Here is a 13,580-nt window from a genome sequence, read left to right as displayed (position 1 = left end):
CTGCTTCTAAGCCTCTTCATGCGTGTTTCCCTTCTGGTTGAGAGGTCAATACTTTACGTATTTATTGCATAAAGCCTTTAAACAAAGCATCTCAAAAACTGTTTTAACTTTCCTTATATCTTGTTTTCCTATTGTATGTTCCAGGAAGTTTCTCTCTTGAAAGTACATAAATAGATCAGTATTTTGTATGTAGAATTTATCCCTTAAAGAAGCAAATCCCATTATCCCATTTTCACTCAAAAACTGGCCTATCCTACATAGTTCCTGTTCCTCCCATCTCTTAAAAAAGCCCTGTTCCATCCCAGGTGGAAAAACTCCATTCTGTCTAATTAATAGGAGTCAGGGGAGAATATTTTCCCCATGACACCAATTTTTCTCAAGACATATCCCAAAGATTAATGGTATGACCTGTAAAAGGATTATCTGGTATTTTTGAACTCCTGAAAGCCTTTAGGAATCATGGATAAAACCAAATGGGACTTTGTACTAAATAATATTGCTTGATTCTAACCCAATGTTTTACTCTATGTATAGTTTGCCATTTCATGTTGGACTTTAGCTGTGCAGCTTTATAATAATTCACCATCTTAGGAATCCCCAGTTCTCTCATTCCTTTAGGCCAAAATAAACATTTCTTTTGATATCTTAGGAGGTTTCTGTCACCTTATAAAATTCAAAAGCTTCCTCTGAATTTTATTATACATATAAGTTTACTTTGAAAATACTTGGGTAACTGGCAAGGTATGCGCACACATTCACTTATGTAAGGTAGTATCACCTCTTCAGAGGCTGGGCTTACACATGTATGCTTATGTGCATACTTCCTAAAATGAAAAAGTATGCATGTAAAAGCTCACTCTGTTCCATCTCTGCCTCCTGGAATATCATCTCTGCCTCCCCTCCTGAAAAACCTCTGTCCATCCCCAGAAGTGCCTTGTCTCATCATATTAGTTAGATTCCTCAAAATACGTCCGTGTATCAGAGAAGATTAGGATCAATGGCATTTTGCATTGTGCGATATGGATAAGACTAGGTGGTCTTTATCTACTGTCATATTCTATAGTATGGTTAAGAACACAGTTGAGAGGTACAATATTGCAGACAATCTACTTTTCACTCTTAAATAAGAACATGCCATACTGGGTCAAACCAAGGGTCCATCAAGCCCAGCATCCTGTTTCCAACAGTGGCCAATCCAGGCCATAAGAACCTGGCAAGTACCCAAAAACTAAGTCTATTGAGCTGTTCCATTCCCCTTATCATTTTGGTCGTCCTTCTCTGTACCTTTTCCATCACAATTATATCTTTTTTGAGATGCGGTGACCAGAATTGTACACAGTATTCAAGGTGGGGTCTCACCATGGAGCGATACAGAAGCATTATGACATTTTCCGTTTTATTCACCATTCCCTTCCTAATAATTCTCAACATTCTGTTTGCTTTTTTGACTGTCTCAGCACACTGAACCGACGATTTCAATGTGTTATCCACTGACGCCTAGATTTCTTTCTTGGGTGGTAGCATCTAATATGGAACCTAACATTGTGTAACTATAGCATGGGTTATTTTTCCCTATATGCATCACCTTGCACTTATCCACATTAAGTTTCATCTGCCATTTGTATGCCCAGTTTTCCAGTCTCACAAGGTCTTCCTGCAATTTATCACAATCTGCTTGTGATTTAACTACTCTGAACAATTTTGAATCATCTGCAAATTTGTTTACCTCACTCATCATATTTCTTTCCAGATCATTTATAAATATATTGAAAAGTAAGGGTCCCAATACAGATCCCTGAGGCACTCAACTGCCCACTCCCTTCCACTGAGAAAATTGTCTATTTAATCCTACTCTCTGTTTCCTGTCTTTTAGCCGGTTTGTAATCCACGAAAGGACATCGCCACCTATACCATGACTTTTTACTTTTCCTAGAAGCCTCTCATGAGGAAATTTGTCAAACGCCTTCTGAAAATCCAATTGCACTACATCTACCGGTTCACATTTATCCACATGTTTATTAACTCCTTCAAAAAAGTGAAGCAGATTTGTGAGGCAAGACTTGCCTTGGGTAAAGCAGAGGCAAGGGGAGAGGTAAGGACAAAACAAAAGGGCAGAAATTAGAAGCACAACTTAGTGATACTATAGGGTAGTCAGGTTGAGCAGGCTACACAATTCTCCAAAAAACCAAGTTGGAGCCAGAGGCTTGTGGTGGGTAAGTGTCATCCAGTAGGTCTACAGGAACCTTAAGGGTGGGGAGGGGGCTGGATGTTTTTTTTAGCAGACTTGCTGCTTTTGGTTGCTGCAAAGCTTAGTGGTGGGACATGGCAAGGGATGCTGAATGTTGGATTATGTATAGGATCTTGTATCCTCATCTACCCAGGATGGTAGGGAAGCACTTGTGGCAATTTGCATGGCGCGACGGTTACAGCCCAAAACAGCAATGATGTGGCTGCATTCAGCATCCAGAAAGGAATTTGGGTAACCTGTATCGAGCTTCCAAGAAAACTGGGGGAATCTACATGGAAAGCCTGTAGTTAAAAATCCAAACTTCAGAGTATTTTGAACAAGAATCTTACTAATTTTGGTGGCTGTGAGGATTATTACAGCTCTTGGTAATAAGATATGGAATGGGGCTTGAATATTAAATTAAGTATTGGTCTTGAAAGGATCAAAGTTGAAGATGAGAAGACTTGAACTGTCCTATCAATGAAGTTGATGAAACAGATTTTGGGTATGCTTGAGGCAGAATGGAGGAGAGTGATCGGAAGAGAAATCTGAGGTCAGATAAGACATGAGTGAGGGGAGCTGGTGCTTTGGGTGCATATAGGAATTTATATAGTCTTTGAAGGAAGGCAATTTTTAGACTGATTTATATGGATATAATTCCTTTTACCCACATAAATGGTTTTGAAAATTGCTCTTTCTGGCTGCAAAAATGGATGGGAGCCTTTACACGATGGGAGATAGGTTACTGATGTCAAAGAACATGAAAGAGACCTCGAGTAATTATATCTGATTATTTCAGGGTAGCAAAATAGGATGTCAAGACAGTAGCCAGAGTTGGAGGGATGATGCTTTACATAGGAAGAGGCATAACTTGTTAAAAAAAAAAAAAAAAAGAAATTCTGTCATTGTGCAGCTCATTGGTGAGACCTCACCTGGTATATTATGCTCATTTTTGGAAGCAATGCAACCAGAAGAATAAACAGAGTGGAGCTATTTCAGAGAGAGACTACAAAAATGGTGCAAATTCTGCACCAGAAGCCCTTAGAAATGAGACTTAAGGACCTATATATTTATACCCCCTAGAGATGAGGTGAAATGGGGAGATATGATAGAGACATTCAAGTTCCTGAAAGGTATTAATAGAGCACAAGAAATGTGTTTTTTCAGTGGGAACAAGACATGATGTGAGACTTCGAGAGGGTTGACTTAACAGCAATGTCAGGTGAACCTTTTTCACAGAAATAATGGTAGATGCCTTCAGTAGCCTTCCAGAGTGAGTAGTGGAGGCTGAAACAACAATGGACTTCAAGAAGGCATGAGATAAATACAGAGAGGATCCTTAATTGCAAAAAAGTAGAGAGAATGCAGTAATAAATAGAGCTAGAAGTCGTGGCATAAATTCAGGTGCTCATGTAGCCAGGTGTGTCTGGCATGCTATGATGATAGAATTAATTAGCAGATAAGTTCTTTGGCAGGCTGCAAGTACAGTAATATTTTGAATTTCTAGTGAAAATGCAGGCACTCACATAGCTGGGACTGTGTGGTACATTGTGCATTCTTCATGTTGACCAGATTGGTGTGGCACTTGGAAAAGCCACAGGGATCTATGAAGCTTTATATTTAGATACTTGCTTTGCTGGTGATGTTAGCTGTTTGGATTATTTAGTGGTTGGAAATGGTGAGGGGAGGGGTGCTAATTGTGAATTTAAAAATGAATCCTTATGCTTAGCTACCTTGGGGAGTGGAGTACAGTGGAGGGAGATGACAAAATCTGTCTTGAATAAGGATTGATTTCCTATGAGTGGTTATGCTTTATGGATGGCAGCTTATTTAATTATTTATAAATTTATAGCCCGTTTATCTTAAATACTAAATGGTTTACAAGTATAGCTACATAATTAAACATATATAAAAACAAGTCAACAAACATATACAGTAGCCATTAAAACATAATTGCATCATTAAAAAACCAAACTAAAATATAATAAGATTGAAAATGAAATAACATTCCAACAAGGTAAAAAGCCATAACTAGGTGTAATAACATAAGTCTAAAACTAGTGCTCAATATTAAATCATAAATCTGTACCATATTGTAGTCAATAATATCAAACCAGATGTAAACATTAATAAGGCAGATAACTAAAACTCCTTAAAAAGCCTGCTGGAATTTTATGAAAAGTTATCATTCTGTAAACGTTTATTACTTGTTCTAGAAATGAGTTCCATAAACTCGGCCCTGTAACATAAAACATTCTCTCTACTCTCCTCATGGCGAACTTGCCAAAAGATGACCCTCAAGTATGGAGAGGACAATGAATCTTTAAAAGGGAACTAAAACAAGGTGGATCCAGATTGTTAATCTCTTTGGGGTAGATTTTCAAAGAGGTATGCGTGTACCCCCCGAAAACCTACCCCAAACCCCCCCCCTGCGCGCGCCGAGCCTATTTTGCATATATCCCGTCTCTCTCAGGAGTATATTTTATGTAATGGAAACACATTCTGTTAAGATCTGCACAATGTCTGTCAATTCCAGAGTTATCCCTGCATGATGCTCCCATGTGCCCTTAATCTCCAAGAGAGTTCCCTCAAATCTTAAATCGCGCAGTGCATTTGAGAAGACTGAGCATGAGTTCTTTTTCTTGCCCACCGATGTGAAAAAATCCCACAGTAGCCCAAATGTATTGAACAGCCCATGAGACTTGCACAGCTCAAATATGTAATGCCTAATTTGCAGATAGATAAAAAAGTCTTTCGAGTCTAACTGGAATTGCCTTTGGAGTTCTCCAAAACTCCACAATGTGGCTCAAGTCCCATCCCAGAGTTGGTATACATGGTTTAAACCCTCCCCCCCCCCCTCCTATTTCAGACACAAACTATGGTGGAAAACTCTCTTGATCTAATGAATCCTCAAATACCTACTGACTTCTGCATGGCAAACAGGAATTAACTAAATCCACTGACTTTTCTTGTGTTTATCAGTTTGTGTTTATTGCTTTTTAAAGTGTAGAATTGAAACCATTTTGTTGTGTTTAACCTTGATCACTTTGATCTTGAATGTTAGACAGTTTTGATGGTTAAACATAGTGACATCAAGACTCCTGTGTATGTTATGACTTGCTGATGAGTCATAACATGACTTCAAGCTCCTAGAGTGTATCAGGAATTTGGGAGGCATTTGTATATTATAAACAGGAGGTCACGCTGAAACTTATATTCGTACACAGGATACATAAAATAAACTTTTAGATACATAGTGTATTCTGCTCTTTTGACGTGCATATTGCACTTGATGTCACCCAAGTATTTTTTTTGGCTTCTGAAAGGCAATTATTCGGGGAAAAAACCCCAAAATATCAGTTGGCATAAAAGCAGATAATTGGGAGTTGAATATATTTAAATAGAAGTGGCTTGAAAAATAGGTATTTAAAGCATGTGCAAGGTGCCATCATAAGTGCTCCACTCTATCCACAGATGTTCCTACAAACACACATAAATATGCATTATTATTATTAATTAATTTGATGATCCACATTTCCATTTACAAAAATATCAGCATGGTTTACAATACATTTATATAAATACATGCTTCCTTTATTCACTTCGAAAACTATGAGCACTAAATATATTCTCTTTTGCTTGAGGCTGTCATAAGTCCATTCAAGAGAATCACTGCATTCATACTGTTCCCATTATTTCCTATGTGAGCAATTTTGACACTTAACATTGGAGGGAAGCAGGTTATAGGAAAGCTAGCTGACACAAATCACCTTCTTCTATATTACATATCACCTAGACATCTACAGGTCTATCCAGTACCGAGCGGTAGGAAGAGCTGCGTTAGTGCCCGGCGCACCCACGGTTGCCGCACGCACAGTGCAGCTCACCTACCGCTCGATCCTGAACTATAATTTTATGCAAATATAAACCGCGTCTAAGAAGGGTCCGTGAAGCGTTAGGCCCGCGCAACCCATTTTACTGGATAGAGCGCCTATACAGTATCCTGGGTGCGTGGGCCTAACGCTTCACGCCACGCTGGTATCTGTCATTTCAAATGTCATTTGAAATGACAGATACCAGGAAGTCGGGACTGCCAGTCCCCCCTCCCCTCCTCCCGAAGCAGGGCGCGAAAAGCAGCCTTGCTCCGGGAGGAGGGGAGAAGGGACTGGCAGTATGAAGCGGCGAAGTGACTTACTTTTTGCACCCCCCTCCGGACATCAGACAACCTCTCCTGCCTCCAGCTGCTCGCGAAGATGGACGCCTGCAAAAAGTAAGTCGCTTCGCCGCTTCACACTGTCAGTGTCTCCTCTTCCCTCCTCCCGGAGCAAGGCTGCTTTTCGCGCCCTGCTTCGGGAGGAGGGAAGAAGAGACACTGACAGTGTGAAGCGGTGAAGCAACTTACTTTTTGCAGCCCCCATCGGGCCTCTCCTGCCTCCCGCTGCGCGACTTACTTTTTTTTGCAGCCCTCCGGCCATCAGCAGGAACAGATCGTGGCTCCCCTGCCTCCCAGCGAAGATGGATGCCTGCACGGGGGAAAGCGGTCCCTGTGCGTGCAATTGGCCGCTCAAGACGTGACGTCACATGCCGTGACGCCAAACGTCGTGACGTCACGTCTTGAGCGGCCAATTACACGCACAGGGGCCGCTTTCCCCCGTGCAGGCATCCATCTTCGCTGGGAGGCAGGGGAGCCACGATCTGTTCCTGCTGATGGCCGGAGGGCTGCAAAAAAAAGTAAGTCGCGCAGTGGGAGGCAGGAGAGGCCCGATGGGGGCTGCAAAAAGTAAGTTGCTTCGCCGCTTCACACTGTCAGTGTCTCTTCTTCCCTCCTCCCGAAGCAGGGCGCGAAAAGCAGCCTTGCTCCTGGAGGAGGGAAGAAGGGGCTGGCAGTACGAAGCAGCGAAGCGACTTACTTTTTGCAGCCCCCTCCGGACATCGTTTTTTTCGCTTTTTTTTTTTTTTTGCTTCGGGAGGAGGGGAGAGGACTGGGGCTGCCCCGGAGACCGGCACCCATGATCGCGGCCGGGACAGGTGAGCGGGGGCTGGGGGAAAGCTTGCCGCCTACCCTTACCCCTGCCTCTACCGCAGGGGTAAGGGTAGGCGGTAAGTTAGCAGGTTAAACGCGCGACAAAACGGCAGGGAAAGATAGCGATAGTCGGGGCGCGGGTTACGGGATGCTAGGGAATAGCTAATTCGCTCGTTTGCATGCAATATACATGCCGCGTGCGGAAGGGGTTGCCCGGGGATTTTAGGACGCGGTAGGAGTAGGTTAAAGGGGATTCGGGATCGCAGGAAGGGCTAACGCGGCCGGAAAGTGAGTAGAATGCGGGTTAGGAGCGGGGTAAACACGGCCGCACTTTACTGGATAGACCCGTTTGTTAGTAGCTAAAGTTTCCCTTGCAAATGCTGCTTTTAATGGAACAGTGCTGCCTATTTAGCACTTGTCTGTTAAATATCAATTTAGCATACCCTAGTGACAAGAATCGTTATCAGCAAAATGCACACAATATCTTATCCCTATTAATCTATAATTTTTCTTGCATTCACTTCTTTACTCCCTCTTTCCCTCTCCCACATTAAGTGCCACCTCCTATACTGTACATACTAAGCTCGGCTACAGTTTTACTCTTAGTGGTACTTCTCTGTCAATATTCATGAAAGCTGAAAGATTTATTTTAAATAAGAAATGATTTCATCATTAGAAATGGTAAATAGAGGTATATCTCTTTCAGGTTATGGTTTGTGTGCAGCCAAAGCGCAGTACCCCATAGCAGAATTAGTGAAGATGCTTCAAGAGCAAGGCAAAAATGTCAGGTAAGTACCATTGGATGGTCATAGAAATTATTGCAGAGGAAACCAGAAATGGATCTACTGATTGTGATCTGCCAGTACTTCCTATTTATTCAATCTGTATATAGTTCCATCGGCTTCCTAAATTCATACTTTTTGAATTTGTCTTTTTTTTGCATGTATTCAATTAGTGCATATGGAATCTAACCAGTTGAAGACACTGGAAAACAAAATACCTGTTTGAAAGCAATAGCCCATTTGGTTCTGTGGTCACAAACTAAAGTTGAATCTTGATAAATGTATTTATTTATCACTTTTATATTCCACAAAATCCAATTTCATGATCAATGTGGAACATGGTAGGGATATCGTCTGGGCCTGGAGTTAGTGGTGGTGCACTGGGCCCCCATTGCACTACTAGTGATTCATTTTAAGATTGTGGGGTCTGGGGTGGGAGAGGGGATCCAGGGGGGCCCTAGATCACCAGGGAATTATTTGTAGGCAAGGGAATGGAAGGGGCCTACCATAGACTACCAGTGACTTTTTATTTGGAAAGGGGGAGGTTTCAAGGAGGGGGAGGATTTTGAAGAGAACCTTAGGGGAATACTGTAGTTTATGGGTCTTTGGTTGGGACAAGGGATGTTTATGCTAAGTGGAGGGGTTTGGATAGGGGGGCATGGTGTCACCGTACGGTTTCTAAATTCTTTTTTTACTTTATTGTGCAGTCACCTCGATGGATGGGCAGGTGTCTACCAAGACCCATGGGCGACATTTATGTATTTTTTTTTTTGGGGGGGGGGGGGGGAGTGGTGATGTTTGGTGACCCTTCTCTTTAACAGGCCTCCCAAGGATGTCCCTAGGAACAAATAACTACACCTCCCTTAAATGTGATAAAATAACATGGCTATATTTCTCTAAGTCAGCTGTGTTTGCATTGAAGTGCCTATGCATTAAATGCTTTGCATGTATTAGGCAAAATTGTACATGCAAATTAAAAGAAAGAGGAAATGTTTGAAAAAAATTGCAGTTATAGCCAGGATATGGTGATATCGCATGATAAATAGCGTTTAACACTATTTATTGCATATTATAGTGATAATACAGCTTAGTAAATGTACCAGTTTGTAAACCCTTTGGAGATAAGGGAATACCTAAAGTACTTAAATGTAATCCTCTTTGAAATGCCTGAAAAATGGATTATAAATCAGATAAATATTAGGCGTTTGGACTACTGTAATACTTTATATCAAGGATTGCCAGGTGTTGCTCTTAGATGTCTTTAGTTGATTCAAAATACAGCAGCTCGACTAACAATGGGTCTCATGATCAGTGAGCATATTACCCCTGTGTTGTGGGAGCTTCACTGATTATCAGTTTCCCAGTGAATTAAATTTAAATCGCTGTTCATCGTGTTTAGAAAACTATTTTAGGCTTGGTTGTTTGAAGAAGACTAGGGGACATGCAACAAAGTTACTTTTAAGACAAATAGGAGAAAATATTTTTTTACTCTATACATAATTAAATTCTGAAATTCATTGCTGGAGGGTGTGGTAAAAGCTGTTAGTATAGCTGGATTTTAAAAATAAGTTTGGACAAGTTCCTGGTAGAAAAGTCCATAAACCATTATTAAGGTGACTTGGGGAAATCCATTGCTTATCCCTGGGATAAACATCATGGAATCTATCAACCTTTTGGGATCCTGCCCAGGTACTTTTGACCTAGATTGGCCACTATTGCAAACAGGATACCAGGCTTGATGAACCTTTGGTTGGACCCAGTATGACAAATCTTATGTTCTTAAAAATATCTGTGCTGAAAAGGATTGTTGACCTGATGATTAGGTGAGTGGATGGCTTTTATGAGTGTTTAGATGATGTTGATAATTGTTTATGAAAAATATGCGGGGGCATATGTTATTGGGTGGGATTACTTGAGAGAATTTGTAGGGTTGGAAGTGTAATAGTTGCAGGGGTGAGATTATAGAGTATTATATTATTTGAATTGAATTGGCCACTATTGGAAACAGGATACTGGGCTTGATACACCTTTGATGTGACCCAGTATAGCAAATCTTATGTTCTTATGAATTGTACCCTACTTAGAGATTTTTTGTCAGGTGGGAAAATCAAATCTAATAAATAAATCTGGATTGTCACTGTTGGAAACAGAATGCTGGGCTCGATGGATACTTGGTCTGAAGCAGCATGGCTCTTTTTATGAATGGTAAAGTGAGATGAACATAAATCTGTAGACAAGAGATTAATAATTGCAGCACAGGATAGTATTATTATTATTATTATTATTATTATTTATTTCTTTTATATACCGACATTCAATCGAGATATCACATCGGTTTCCAGATAACCAAGAGAATAGGGCGTAGTCCTGTCCTATTTTACATTATAACATGGTAACCAAAAAACAATTATAACATATTATAACAGTAGTACATGGAACAAAAGGTTATAGGATATAACAAAAGGTTATAGGAATAACATATGTACATGAATGTGTTGTTGATAAAATATTTAGGATTAGGGACTTGTTGGTAAAGTAATTTAGGAATAAAGGAGGGGGGGGGGGTGAGGGAAGGGAGGGGGGGAAGGTGGGGTGGGAGGAGGTGGAGTGAGGGGTAGTAGACAACAGTCAAGATTATTTACAGCTAACATAGAGAAAAACAGCAAAGCAGACAAATGCAGGCTCTGTAGCACAGGGCACAACTTGCTGCTGGGTGTAATAAGTTAATGTCAGAAGGTTTATGTACAGAAAGACACTATAAAGTGGTATGGTTTACCCAGGGGAAACAATGTTAACATCTGTGTACCAGAAAAAACTGGGATCACCGCCCTGACAGAATTGTAAAGAATGAAGAAGATGTGATCACCTAAGACCATTGGCATTCCCATGCCAACCAATAAAAAGCTCAGTGCTCAGCAAGATGTGTAGTGGCAAAATGGAAGAAAGAGCCATTTAATCAGATGGATTGGTGAAATAGACTCTGGGAGACACATACCACGGAGAAATTGGCTTGTGAGTTGAAAAAAATAAGATCAAAGTTTGTGGGGAAAGTTCTGTGAGAATGTGCAAAGGCGCATAACTTAGAAGGTAAGACATGAGGGAGACACTCTGAGAAAGGACCTGACAATCAGAGTGACTAATTTGCTATGGAAAGGAGGGGGCAGAAGCAGAGTTTCATTTTTATTTTAATGTAGATTACTGTTTAGATTTGTTTTCTTGGTTGATTGTTTCACCTTAATAGTTGGGCTCAAAGAAACTAAATGTTTATTCATTCAAGGATATTTACAATACAAAAGTATATGTAACACTTTATGTATGCTTATTTAAGAAATTCAGTAAAATTTTAAAGTCAAAAATAAAAAAAAAAAGCTCAGTGCTAAAATAAACATTTGTAGTAAAGGAGAAAAGCTCAAAGATGACAATACTAATAGTGTTTTTACCAAGCAACTATTTTGTAGTTCGTATGGAGAGTCAGAAAATCAAATCCCAAGAAACTAAAACAAGAAAATGTTAACAGTAAGATATAGAAATAGCTCCAGTTGTCTCGGGTGCTACTGGCCTGATTTAAATAGACTTCGAAGCGCACCTTGAGATGTTGCCTGAATATATTACACCATTCGAACTCCAGAAAAAAGCTCTCTTTGGCACAATGCAAGTATTAAGAAGAGCACTAGCAATAAATTTGAAAATTGAGCTCATACCCTATATACCCTGGCTTATGAGTGAGGTTCACTCCTGTCATAGTATGCATAAACAAACCCATTTGGAGACTCTGCCCCTGAGATAAAATGTTTAAAGCTTTGGCCAGTAGCATGTCAAACTATCTATAAAAACACAGTCATCTGTTCAAATAGTTTTATAAAATTCCCCTCCCCCAAAGGAAGGTCCCCCCAATACTTCTACCCCTAATTAAGTTGGGAAAGAACCACATAGAGAGTGTACATAAGTAAACATTAGCATGTCAGCTTACCCACTCAAGGATAATTAATTACCTCACTTCTGGCCCTTGGAGATATAGCAACATAGTTAATAGTGGCAGATGTAGACAATTGGACCATCCAATCTACCAAGCTGAGTTTTCATCATCTGGTTTTCTACAGCTTTAGATAGATGAGCATCCAGATTCCCATATGTAAACCAACATCAGCTTTCCCTGCCATGTTTTCCACCCGACTTCTCAACCCACCTCATTCCACTGACTGAATGCCAGAAACTTTCTGAAATAGAAAGTTGTAGACATCATAAGACATGGGTTTCTCAAATCTTGTCTTCAAAACTCCCAAAAAGGTCTGCTTTTCAGAATATGCACAATGAGTGTTCATGAGAGAGAATTACATACATTCATTTGATCTAAGTCCCAGATTAATTTGCATTTTTTAGCTAACTTAAAAACCAGACTTGTTTTTGGGCCTAGAGGATCAGAGTTTAGAGCCATTGCCTTGAGGGAATTGGTAAAAAAAAAATAAACAAAAAAAAAAAACTTCACAGAATACTAGACACTAATACTATTCAATGCCCAAGGCCTCCAGTCTCCCACAATTGTGTAGTTGCGGTAAAAGTCACAAAATTGGACCTTTGCTGCGGAATTGGCCAATCCTGGCCAAACTGCCGTGGGATGCTGGGAACCCTTTCAAAATAAAAAAAAAATGGTTACAGTGGATGGCACATTTCCCTTCACCCACCCACCCACCCAGGAAGAGTAATATTGGTTGCAATGCACAGCACAATCTACCCTCCCCATCCCCTTGATTCCCAGTTCACTTACTCCCTGCCCTACTTGTATCCCCTTGCTCACCAGTTCCTGTGATTGCAAAACATGAGGAGGAAAGAACATGCCATACTGGGTCAGACCAAGGGTCCATCAAGCCCAGCATCCTGTTTCCAACAGTGGCCAATCCAGGCCATAAGAACCTGGCAAGTACCCAAAAACTAAGTCTATCCCATGTTACTGTTGCTAGGGTCAGCCTTGCACCTTCTCCAGCTCATCTTCCCTCTTCCTTGCTAGGGCCTGAATGATGTGCTATGAATAATATTTAAATTGCAAATGTATGCAAAATTATGCAAATTCACCACATAATTGCCACAGAATTTTGAAAAATCTGCTGTAGGAAGCTGGTGGCTCTGACGATGCCATTTGCACCTTGGTAAATGACATTGTCTCTTCAGATTCAGTTGCTGTTATAGGCAACAGTAATCCTTCGGTAAAAGCATTCACATCAAAAGTATCATTCAAATCTCAAAGGGACACTATCCCTTTCTGACCTTTCAAAATCATCTTATAAAATCCCTTCTGTGCATTCTCACAATGGTGCTTGGCATTATTGAGATTTTGTTCTAATTTGTTTTAAGGTTTGGTAAAAATGAAGAGCAAATCTCTGCTTGCAAGTTGCCTACTCTAGTCATCGCTGTCATTTATTAATTAATTAATTAAAATTATTTATATACGGTCTTACCAATACAATGATGACCAAAACAGTTTACAATATTAAAAGTAAAAAAATAAAAATAAAAAAAAATAGAGACCATAATATATCAAAACCCTTTCCAA

At 40.3% G+C, this 13,580-nt stretch overlaps 1 protein-coding gene across 4 annotated transcripts in view; it reads left to right on the top strand.

Annotated features, from left to right (window-relative positions):
- The window catches only part of NNT (nicotinamide nucleotide transhydrogenase), a 404,867-nt gene that overhangs the window by 298,460 nt on the left and 92,827 nt on the right, over positions 1-13,580 (top strand). For all 4 annotated transcript variants that reach the window (XM_029577710.1, XM_029577726.1, XM_029577728.1 and 1 more), the window contains exon 19: positions 7,957-8,038. In XM_029577710.1, coding sequence (XP_029433570.1) covers positions 7,957-8,038 — 82 coding nt within the window. The remainder of the gene's footprint in view (positions 1-7,956; positions 8,039-13,580) is intronic.

This window comes from Rhinatrema bivittatum, chromosome 1 (genome assembly GCF_901001135.1).
Source record: "Rhinatrema bivittatum chromosome 1, aRhiBiv1.1, whole genome shotgun sequence".
Lineage (NCBI taxonomy): Eukaryota > Metazoa > Chordata > Amphibia > Gymnophiona > Rhinatrematidae > Rhinatrema > Rhinatrema bivittatum.
This window is presented reverse-complemented; position numbering and strand designations above follow the sequence as displayed.